The 11,206-nt window shown below is 42.4% G+C and overlaps 1 protein-coding gene and 1 long non-coding RNA gene across 8 annotated transcripts; one reads left to right on the forward strand and one right to left on the reverse strand.

The window, feature by feature from the left end:
• Positions 1-78: 78 nt before the first annotated feature.
• On the forward strand, positions 79-11,079 carry LOC147195313 (unconventional myosin-IXb-like). Of its 7 annotated transcripts, XR_015102818.1 has the most exons (15): positions 288-2,106; positions 5,026-5,120; positions 5,185-5,247; positions 5,336-5,435; positions 5,534-5,634; positions 6,806-6,929; positions 7,040-7,129; positions 7,202-7,318; positions 7,626-7,760; positions 7,848-7,960; positions 8,053-8,194; positions 8,458-8,589; positions 9,914-9,965; positions 10,292-10,364; positions 10,966-11,079. XR_015102818.1 is itself a non-coding variant. In XM_086128966.1 (13 exons), the coding sequence occupies exons 3-13, from the start codon at positions 1,375-1,377 to the stop codon at positions 8,294-8,296; spliced, it is 1,914 nt and encodes a 637-aa protein (XP_085985092.1). In that variant the 5' UTR covers positions 283-458; positions 599-664; position 1,374; the 3' UTR covers positions 8,297-8,466. The 7 variants fall into 7 exon arrangements, 6 of the variants coding, with proteins under 6 accessions (XP_085985088.1, XP_085985092.1, XP_085985089.1 ...); XM_086128966.1 differs by lacking the exons at positions 9,914-9,965; positions 10,292-10,364; positions 10,966-11,079 and having other exon boundaries at positions 283-458; positions 599-664; positions 1,374-2,106; positions 8,053-8,466; XM_086128963.1 differs by lacking the exons at positions 9,914-9,965; positions 10,292-10,364; positions 10,966-11,079 and having other exon boundaries at positions 283-458; positions 599-2,106; positions 8,053-8,466.
• LOC147195314 (uncharacterized) lies at positions 7,400-10,968 on the reverse strand. Its single transcript, XR_015102822.1, has 3 exons — positions 10,261-10,968; positions 9,108-9,237; positions 7,400-8,537 (listed from the first exon to the last, which is right to left on the reverse strand). It is a non-coding gene; the product is annotated as an uncharacterized LOC147195314 (long non-coding RNA).
• Positions 11,080-11,206: the final 127 nt, after the last annotated feature.

Consider the following 11,206-nt stretch of genomic DNA (forward strand, 5'->3'; position numbering starts at 1 on the left):
GAGAGAGAGAGAGAGAATCCTTCATTTTGTGTGTGTGGGGGGGGGGGGGGGGACAAGCCTGTATTAACATTTACCCGCCGTTGGAGGGCGCTAGAGCCCGCAAACACCTGTAATGACAAGTTACATTTGCGGGCACATTCCAGTTTGTATTAAACTCGCTCAAGCTTAAAGCTTAAACTATTAAACGATTAAACCTCTTGCTCTAACGTTTTTTTGTTTTGTTTTCTTACTAAAATGTTACATACAGTATTTAAATTGAACTGAGGCAAAACTGTGAGCTGTAAGCTCGAAGAGTCGTCGGGTGTCTGGCTGAAACTAAACTGCAAGGAAGTAACTTTTCATCGCTCCCCTGACGACAAGCACCAGAGGAGGACGTCACACGAATCCTTAAAACTTCTTCGATTTACTTCCCATTTCTTTTAAAAGGGGAACGTTGGCTCCATCGAACTGCTCCCAAGGTGGGTCTTCGTCATTTAAAAGTGGATTTGAATGATTTATTTCCGCCTTCCTCCACTGGTAAACGCAGGTGAAGATCGTTGCATTTTTCCCCACCTGACGTCGTGTCATTGGGCTTTATTATTTATTTTTTTACAAGCAGTTTAACAAAAGACTCCTCAACAGAAGAAGTGCTTTCTCAAGATGAAATGAGTGTGTTTTCTTAAAGGTAAGCTCAATTTTATCATTGGAAAATGTTACCTGAGCTGGTGTCGGTGAGTTGATCAGTGGGGTGTGTTCGGTGGAAGGGAATTGTTGATGTTGGCAAAGATTCATTTCGAAAAGTAGCGTTTGGCACCAGAAAGCCATTTCAGGTTTTTATACGAAACATTTAACACAATTCGAGTCACAGTACTTCAAGTCACGATAAATACAACATAACAGCTTTTCTTAATATTGAAAGCATTAACAGTCTGTGTAAATATGTTGAGATTTAGATTTCAGACAATTGAGAAAAAATTTATTTTTAAAATCCCTTCTTTTTGTATGCGTTTCACTGATTTTGACCATTTAAACATATTAATAAATTTAAAATATACATTTTTACGTTTTCTCACTCCTCCTGTTCAAGGTCACAAAATAAGTAGTCCAGGTAAAACCTCAGTCGTGTGAAGTGATTTACCAGAAACCCTGTTGACGTGTCACTATTACGGTTTAAAATTTGTATTGATTGTTGCTACCCTCCTTAGCATCTTTGCGGGAAGTAGTTGCTTTCAGTTTTTCTCACTGGTGCAACAGTAACAAAGAAACGCATTAATTAATTTGCTCTTGTCACAGGAGGTTTCGCTAAATCATTTTGATCATAAATTGTGAGTGGTTATGTTGCTGCTTCCAAATATTATCTTATTGTATTCCACCTGGCTTCTTCCTTGTGTCAGTATGAGTACTTCCGATGGAGAGGCCCGTGTTGTGCAGATCTACCAGAGACTGTCCCAGGATGCGGCCACTCACTGCACACTGCGGGTGGGTGCTGGAGACACGGCCGCAGCGGTGGTCTCCAACGCCGTGGTCACTCTGGGACTAGATGCCGGCCGCCAGTATAGCCTGCTGGAGGTGAGGACCCGGAATGATGAGGAATGCCGGCTGCATTTCGATGAGTTCCCCCTGGAGAGGGTCCTATTGTGGCCCCCAGAGGCCCAAAAGTGGCACCCGCAGCGCTTCGGGTACTATTTCAATCTGGAGGAGGCCTTTAAGATGCCTGCAGAGGAATACGACGACCTTTGCAGCCTCCCCACAGTGACTGAGGATGCCATTGTGGAGGCTTTACGCCGGCGTTTCTTCAAGCACAAAATTTACACCTATGCTAGCAACATCTTGGTCGCGCTTAACCCCAACAAGTTCCTGCCAGCGTATTACAACCCAAAGTATGTCAAGTTATATGAGAACCAGCCGCTCGGCAAGCTCAGCCCGCACATATTTGCCATGGCCGACCTGGCTTACCGGGCCATGCTAAACTGCAAGGTGGACCAGTGCATGGTGATGTCCGGTGAGAGTGGCTCGGGCAAGACTGAGAGTAGCAGCTATCTGGTCCACTGCCTGACGGCACTCAGCCAGCAGACGTATTGCAGTGGCATGGAGCGTGCCATCCTTGGGGCCAGCCCTGTGCTGCAGGTAGGGCACGTGATCTTCTTTTAAAAAAAATTGTTTTTTCATTGTTACAGTTTTGTTGAAACTACGAATAGGAAACCTGCAGTCCATGGGTGGAGATATCATGCTATGGAAAGTTCAAGTCCTGATCATAATGAGCAAAATGATGATAGTGTTTATTATTACTACAATATCGCGAAACGAAACTCCATGGGAGGATATGATACAACATTAGCTAGACATGCACAATCAAACAAGTGCCACTATAATAATGCTGAAATTGTACAATGATACAAAATTATTAGATGACATTACACATGGGGAAAAAAAATGACAGTAGATGTTAGATGCACAAGTAAAAAAAAAGGAACATTTGAGAAGGTAGAATGCCTAATTTGACAAAAATAGATGAAAAATACTGTTGGACACATTTTTAGAAAAAAATAATACCCAAAACTACAATGTAATGTTAAGCAAACTGTTTGATAAGAATTAAGACATTTTAGAAAATGGAAAAATGTAACTGCAAAATACTGGAAAGTACAACATATTAGGGGAAAAAAGCAAATCCTACATGAACCTTTGAGAATAAAAAAAAAAGACCAAAATTGTAAAGTGACCCAATGTGCAGTAATACTGATACAACAATGAGTATATGTCAGCTATTTGAGGATTCCGCTACTCTGTATTAACATAGGTAGCATAGATGCAGCAATATTTGAAATTCCTTAGTTTTGTTTCCCAGCAACCAGTCGCAAGTACTGATTTTTACACATTTGTAAAGACCCTCTTTTTCACATCCTCTTTTTATTTTTATTTTTAGGACACATTCATAATCACTTCTGCTCCAAAACAGAAAGCTAGCAGAGACAACATGTACAGGAAACACTTTATGTTTGTATTTCCTGCATATGACTGTCAGAAAAGGTGCTGAGTGATCACAAAGCTCAGAAACTCCAAAGTGGTGTTTAGACATAAGAGAATCTCCCTTCCTATTCCTTAAATTGTAGAAATTTGAAGGGGATTTTAAACATGTTTTTATTGCCTGGGAATGTAACGTAGAACGAAAGAACCATTTCTTTAGGCCTGTTATGACAGACGTCCAACAAATTGTCATTTGGTGAAACTGGTGTCAGGGCAAATATAATTTCACCTTTTAAACATGTAGCCTAGCTCCTGCTTCCTTTGATATCCAGTCAGGCTATGTCACATTGCTGCCTCTCTCAGGTCAATTTAAGTACTAAGTGGTGTGTGTGTCTTTGCGTGCAAACCTTTTGATTCGGGGTACAAGTCAGAAATCATATCAGCTTTCAGTTTCAGTTGTCACACCAGTGCAACATTGTTTTGAGTGCTTGCGGATATGAAACTAGGCTGAATGGTAACACTTGGCAAACTTTTCATTGTGGGCAGGAGATCATGTGAACGTCCTACTTGGTCGGACGCATTAAAAAGTTTCAAGGACACATACCTGAAATTGAACAGGATGTCGGCCATTTTGGCTTGAAGCAGCCAGTTTGGGCAATTCCAGACCTTGAACCGCTACAAGGAAATGTGCCCAACAACACCGGATCATGGCACCAAAATGTAGTGGGGCTTCATCAAATGCTGCAATCTGATGTCCCGTTATGAGGATTCTGGTTTGGATTCCTGTTTTAATGTGCTTTGGAAGACCGAGATTGCAATGGTGTGGCCTTCAGCCAAACCATTCATAATTAGGTCACAATTGGGAACGAAACGCAAGTATAATAGAACGCTATCACTGGAATTCAAGCTTTGTGTGAGAAGGGAGGTTGTTTACGATCTCATGGAATTGTTTTGGTGCACCCCTCCACACCCACACGCACACACACTCGCACTGCGAGGATTCCCCTTTGTCCGGATGACTCACATGAGCTGTGCATTTTGTGTGTCGGAGTGCGGAGCTCCATGGTGGGAATGTGCAGGGCGTTGTCTTAAGGTAACACCAGAGAGGGAAGGTGAAACGTGTCGGAACAGGCCCGGCCAGATTTGCGCGCGCAGACACACACGTACACAGAGGCACACTATTCATCATGCTCTATCTTTATTCCTGCATGAAGAAAGTGTCAAAGTGGAACATTCCAGAGATTCTGTGTACAGTAACTGCCAGTGTGTATTGTGAGCACACCATTCAGGTGTAACAGAGCGCCATATGCGTTGGCCTGTTAAGACACGACCCTCAGCTGCACTGCCACTGGAATGAGGAACAACCCATGTCTTCCTTCGCCGACTCGGGTCTCTGATTCAGTTTGACTTCCCTGCGGGGAAGTGGCCTATGTGTGTTCTTCCATGGTGAGGTGGGAGGGTAAATTTATGCAAAGCTTGTCAACAAAGTAAAACCGTGGAACGCCTAACGTGGAACACAATCGCTTCCATGATGTGGGGTGATTTCCAAATTGTTCTTTTTTTCCCCAAAACCATTTTTCGCCCCGTAGGAAATAATCTAAGGTGAAATAATCCAATGTTGCGACTGTATCATAAAACCTGACTTTACTGTACAGGTCGAAGTAAAATCTGACCATGTGGAGTTGGCTTACTCGAGTCTTGTATTTTATAGTGAATCATTAATCTTTACTACAAGTATCTGCCGACACACGATGACAAAAAAAAAAAAAGTTTAATTTAGTGTCATTCATCTGTGTAATATACATACAGTAGCTAGAACTTGGTAGCAGTCTGACAAAATATGCAGGAGAAATTTGTTTTTGAAGGGTCCCTGGTGATGATATTTGTTCAGACTGCAGAGCAGATTCATGTTAGTGCTGTTAAGACTCTTGTGTAGGTCTATTCAGGATCGACTTACCAAATTTCATGTGCACCAGTAAGAGTGGCTTTTGGGACTTTTTTGAAATGTAAATTTTCACCAGAATGAATCTAAACGGTCTGCTTTGTACCCAAAAGTCAGTTTCCCTGTGTCTCCAACAGGCTTTTGGCAATGCAAAGACTGTTGTAAACAACAACTCCAGTCGCTTCGGGAAGTTTGTCCAGCTCAACTACCTGGAGAGTGGCGTCATCCGAGGGTAAGAGGTTACGACCCGGCGGTGATATCCTTGCAATGTGTTCACGCTCTTGTCTCTTTTTTAGGGTAGTTATCAAGAAGTACTTACTTGAAAAGTGCCGGCTGGTTCACAGAGATAAAAGGGAGAGGTAAACGTGAAAACAGCTTTCAAGTGCCATCATCATAAAATCTTTGCACCGGCACAAAAGCATTGTTGACTGTTGGCTTTCCATGAAGGAACTTCCACGTGTTCTATTACCTGCTGGCAGGAGCGTCTCAAGATGAGCGGGAGGAGTTTCGTCTGTTGGCTCCTCAAGATTATCTCTACCTCAAGCAGGTACACCCAAGTAGATTCTGATGTGCATTCACTCCACAATGATACATGCGTCCATATTTGATTAAATTGTCATTGTATCTGATCTACTTGTTCCTCAGGAAGACCTCCGCTTGGATGATAGCGAGAACCTCATGCAGGAGTACAAGAGGCTGCATCAAGCCATGGAGATGGTCGGGTTCCTGCCCTCCACTAAGAAACAGTGTGTACGCTTTTGATGACGGCAGTGAAAATACCCTTCTTTTTAGATTTTGGAATTTTGTATTTTATATCTTTGGAAAACCTCCATGCACGGACGTCATTGTCTCGGTAAAGATCCCAATCCCCATCGTGCTCTGTGGCAGACCATGAGCAGAGGGTTTTGTTTTTGTTTGTTTGTTTGTTATTTTATTGTTATTATTTATTTTGTTTTTAATTTTTTTACTTTGACTTACAAGCAGGGCGGCCCGGTAGTCCAGTGGTTAGCACGTCGACTTCACAGTGCAGAGGTACCGGGTTCGATTCCAGCTCTGGCCTCCCTGTGTGGAGTTTGCATGTTCTCCTCGGGCCTGCGTGGGTTTTCTCCGGGTACTCTGGTTTCCTCCCATGTTCCAAAAAAAAAACATGCATGGCAGGCTGATTGAACACGCTAAAATTGCCCCCAGGTGTGAGTGTGAGTGCGCATGGTTGTTCGTCTCTGTGTGCCCTGCGATTGGCTGGCAACCGGTTCAGGGTGTCCCCCTGCCCACTGCCCGAAGACGGCTGGGATAGGCTCCAGCACCCTCCGCGACCCTAGTGAGGATTAAGCGGTTCGGAAAATGAATGAATGAATGACTTACGAGAAAATATTTGAGTTAGGAAATGTGTATGTGTACTCTCAGTTGAAATCTACTGATGAAAGTTTGCTAGCTTCATGACAGCACACAACGCAAAACAGTGCTGGCGGGCAGGGTAATCGCGTCGGTGTCTCAGTGTTATAATCGTTTAAGTAATGGATATTCAAACACAAATGGTGGCTCAACTCATATAGGCAGACAATATAAAGTGCTGTTTTTCTTATCAGGTTACAGTTTCTGGGGTGGGGAGGGTGGATTAATGGCATGGAACATGAGATTCAACTCTATTTATATGGCACTTTGAAACAGCCATTGCTCCATACAAAAAGCTGTATGGAGTGACTAATTTCACCCCCATCCTGTTTCTGACATCTGTAATGGTGTCAGTGACAAGTCCGAGCACGTCGACCCCGAGTCAATGAAAAATGTCCCGTGCAGCCACAGTTTCGACGCTGAATAAAGACGCAAATTGACGAGCAGCTACACAATGTCAGCAGTGTTTGCAAATATGACAAACATGTAGATTCATTTCAAAACAATGTTTGTGTCTGTGTGCAGCATATTCGCCACACTCTCGGCCATCTTGCTTTTGGGCAACTTGACCTTCACTCTGTCAGAGTATAACGAAGCTTTGGAGGTGGGGCCGGCTGGCATTTTGTCCACCTTGTCAGACCTCCTCAAGGTATGTTGAAAACCACGGCAATGATCAGTGTTATGTTTTCCAACAATGCTGCGTTTGGAATTAATCTGCACACAAAATCTCTGTTGACGAAAGATTTTTTTTCTTTTCAGGTTAAAAAGCAGATGCTGGTAAAGACTTTAACCGAGAGGAGAATTTTGAATGGCAATGACAGGGTGTTTTCACACTACACTCTACCGGAGGTACACGTTGACTTGTTGGTCATCGGTATTGTGCATTAGTTTGTAACTAGAGTTGATTTTTTTTCTCCCAAGGCCCTGGCGACACGGGACTCCATGGCAAAGTATTTGTATGCCTCTCTGTTTGACTGGATCGTCCTTCACATCAACCATGCTATGCTCAACAAGCGGGAGATGGAGGAGTCCATTTCTGTAAGTCAATTTTTTTTTTCTTTACACAAAAATGCAGGACTACAGAAATCGGAGAATAATGACTGTCGAGACGCTTGAATCTGAGCATTTGGACCATTTTTATTGAAACTATGACTTGATTTTTAAAATAGTTGTTGATTTATTAAATCGACACTTCTACAGTTTGTTACTGTATGGTACGTTGCAATGTTTACGTGTAAATTACATGATCATATCTTCTGCTTCAGTATCTGATGTTATGTTCCAGTATGTTCTGTTGCATTACGATGCGATGTTTCTGAATGGTGCCTTGTGTTTGTTTTTTCAGTGTTTGTCCATCGGGGTGCTGGATCTGTTTGGCCTGGAAAACCTACACACAAACAGTTTTGAGCAGCTGTGCATCAACTACAGCAACGAGAAGCTCCAATGTTACATAAACCGGCAAATCTTCACAATTCAGCAAGTAGGGAAAATATTTGCGCAATATGTATCGTTCTTTGTGTGGTCTGTTTTGATACTTAAGTGTGTGATTATGACAACAATTTTCCAGGAAGATTATGAGGCCGAGGGCATCAGTTGGCAAGCCTTTGAGTACAGTGACAACAGCAAGTGTATTCATCTCATCTGTCGAGGCCTCTTCAACATGTTGGACCAGGAGAGCAAGTGAGACCATGCGCAATCAGATGTGTTTGGCGGTGAATATGTGAGAGAATCCAGGGCAATTGATTAAATGTCTGTTTTTGTCTTTTTGTTAGTCTCGCTCAAGCGACAGATGAAGCGCTGTTGGACAAGTTAACGCTGCAGCTCAAGGACAACTCTCTCTTCGCAGCCTCCATTGATCGCGATTCGTCATTTGTTATTCAGCACTATGCTGCCAGTGTTTCATACTGCATCAAGGTGAACCTGTTTTTCCCACACTGCAGTGTGTCACAGCTTTACTTTCTTTTAGATAAGGCAGCTCGGAATAACCGGATAATCTGTGGTTGGCCAAGTAAATGATTCATCTTCTTCCCTAACTGGTGGTTCCACTGGATTATTATTATGTAATGAGGCGGTAAATTGTGGATGACTGCAATTGTCATGCTGACAAATACTGTTCATATTGAGCCACTTGGTCATACAGTACTAGAGTGCATTTTTTTTTTCAATAAATGCAACAGTGCCCTCTACGGCCCGGCCTGCAAAATCCTCGCGGGAAGGGCCCGAATCCTGCTGCCTTTCCACTCTGCCGCCGTCCAAGCTGAAAATGTGAAGAATGTCAAGCAATTCACTTCACTCCTCCTCCTCCATGGGTACTTCTGTTCGTTTCATCCTGCCTTCAAAAGCTGGCATTTGAAATCTTAATTGCTATGTTGCATTTCTGTGTAACTTAGCGATGACACGGAACAGGGACATACGTGCGTGCGAGGGACAAGCGGAAAGGCAAGGGACAAACTCCACTCGGGGTTTTGACACTGTACACAAAGTCGTGACAAGAGCCCGCCTTTGCGCAATTCTGTGTAAAAGGCAGCGATGGATAAATGTGACAGCTTTAATGCTCCGTTGCTGTGTGAAAAGCACTTACAGTCGTGAACAATATCCTGCCTTTGCTGGGTTTGGCGTAAAAAGCAAAGCCGGTCAAAGACCCTGTATGATAAATTTAGAAAGTTATTTTAAAATACATTACAGCTGTTAAAATTAAAAATGAATGGCTAAAAACGTGGTCATCAGATCTATTCGTAATACTACTCAAAAAAAACCTTTCAACTGCAGTAATACATCAATCATCAAGGCTTTGAAGCCAACTACCAATATGCAAGAATCATTTCACCTTGGAAGTCTACCACCCGTAGCTGCATTCATGACGGGCCTCAAGGGGTCAGCTGACCCATTAGCCCAGGAATCCACGCCATGCGCTGCCCGTCACTCCAGACCGGATCTGGTTTCACACTCGGAAGCTGCTGCATAGTCCAAAACAAAAGGAATGATCTCCCGAGAAACGAGACATGTGCAAATATCAGGCAAAGGAATGGCGAATAACTCAAACTCCAAAAATCACATCATTTATGTTGGCATGTTACAAACTTTTGAGTGAATTTAAGACAAATCCCTGATTATTTAGTGTACTTGATACTAAATGTTCTTTCTACTAAATACTATATGAAAAAAATGATAGCAATGTGCGAATTTGAGCAGTTACAAAATACATATAAAACAAAATTTAACTTTTTGGAAATTAACTTACCGTAATTCTAAATTTCAACCAAAAATACAAAATAAAAAATACACTACATTACACTACATACATTAAATGTTGACCACATTTGGCCCTTTTTTAATTTCTTAAATGATGTAAACCGAACATGGTCTCCTTAGCACATCTGCCTCACATTTCTGAGGTGAATGTGACTTTGAATGCTTGTTTGTCTCCACGAGACCCGCGGTTGGCTGACAACCAGTCCGGGCTGTATCCAAAGAGTTTTTTCTTTTTCTTTTGTACACGTGTGGGTGAGTCCGTTCAACACCTGTCCCGTCATCCTCTCTCCTTCCCTCCCACCCCGTTTGCCCCTCCCCTTACTGCTCCTCCCTTTCTTTTCCCCACGTGCTCTCCTCCCGACTCACCGTCGCACGGAGCAGCTGGACGAGCAGTGGGCTGCGAAAAACCAACCAGAAAGGCTTGACGGCGCTGGTAAGCATGCTCAATACATCTACTGTATACTGTTGCTAATTGTCACCAAATTGCCCCCGAGCACTGCTTTTCTCAAAGTGAAGCTCTTCAACTCACTTCACCATAGTTCATTGGCATCGAGATGCCACAAAAGTCATTTTCCACCAAATAATCTGCAAATAAGTGAATTTTGTGAATACTGGACCTCTACGGCTATCATCACCTCCATATTTGGGTTCCCCCTCATACTTCTGCTCCATCCTGAAGTTTAACCAGCCTGCGTGAAGGCAAACGCTTTGCAAGTATTGTTACCCACCTCACCGATGACACGTTTACTCCGCAACCAGGAACGATGACAAAGGCCGCAGCTGCCTCTTTTCTGCCACGACGAGTGACGTAATGGTGGCTGGCCGGGCTCAGGTAACCACATGAAAATACCATTGATCATGTTTTTGGTTTCTCTTGCAAAAATGTTTCATCTATTTCTATATATCAGAATTGGTTGTAAAATGTAATTATCGTAATTCATTTAATTGTAAGCATTAGGGGAACAAGTAATATTTTTGTAACTACAAATAATTTATTTTTGCTAATCTATCAAGTGGATGCTAGCGACATACAGCAGCAAAAAAATAAAAATAATTAAATGCATTTTCACTGCACGGCAGAAGTCCCAATTCATCTGTGTACCCACCCACCTATTTCCATTCATACAGCAAAATTAGAGCTGCATGTTAAATTATACAGGCCCAGATTTATGAGTTAATTGCGACAAGATCATCATTATTTTAGTTGTGCTTTGTGTCTCAAGAAAAAGAGGAAGAAAATACAATAGATTTGGTACCGTTGTCTTTTCATCTACTATTTTCTGTGTTTGCATGTGTTTGGTTTTGTGCAGAGCAAATATTACGACAGTACTGTGTGCTTCAATTCTCTTTTTTGAACTGCATATTTCATAAAAAGCTGTTGGTGTCTTAGCTTGTCCAGGGATGTGTTACAGTTGAAGTTTTTCCTGTTTCAGGTTGTGTACTCATGTGCCTACTGAACTGGATCCAGTGTGTCTTTTTTGGAAGACTGGCTCAGTCCAGCAGGAACAAGAGTGACAACTTGTGTGACAACATTCAAAAGTCATCCAGGTTTGTATCACAACAAAAAACAAGTAGCAACGATTCATATATGTGTGTGTGTTTTATATATATATAGATATATATCTATATATCTATATATATATAGAGAGAGAGAGAGAGAATCCTTCATTTTGT

This window comes from Hippocampus guttulatus, chromosome 14, assembly GCF_054856545.1.
Source record: "Hippocampus guttulatus isolate MCC_2025c chromosome 14, RoL_Hgut_1.0, whole genome shotgun sequence".
In the NCBI taxonomy this organism is placed as follows: domain Eukaryota; kingdom Metazoa; phylum Chordata; class Actinopteri; order Syngnathiformes; family Syngnathidae; genus Hippocampus; species Hippocampus guttulatus.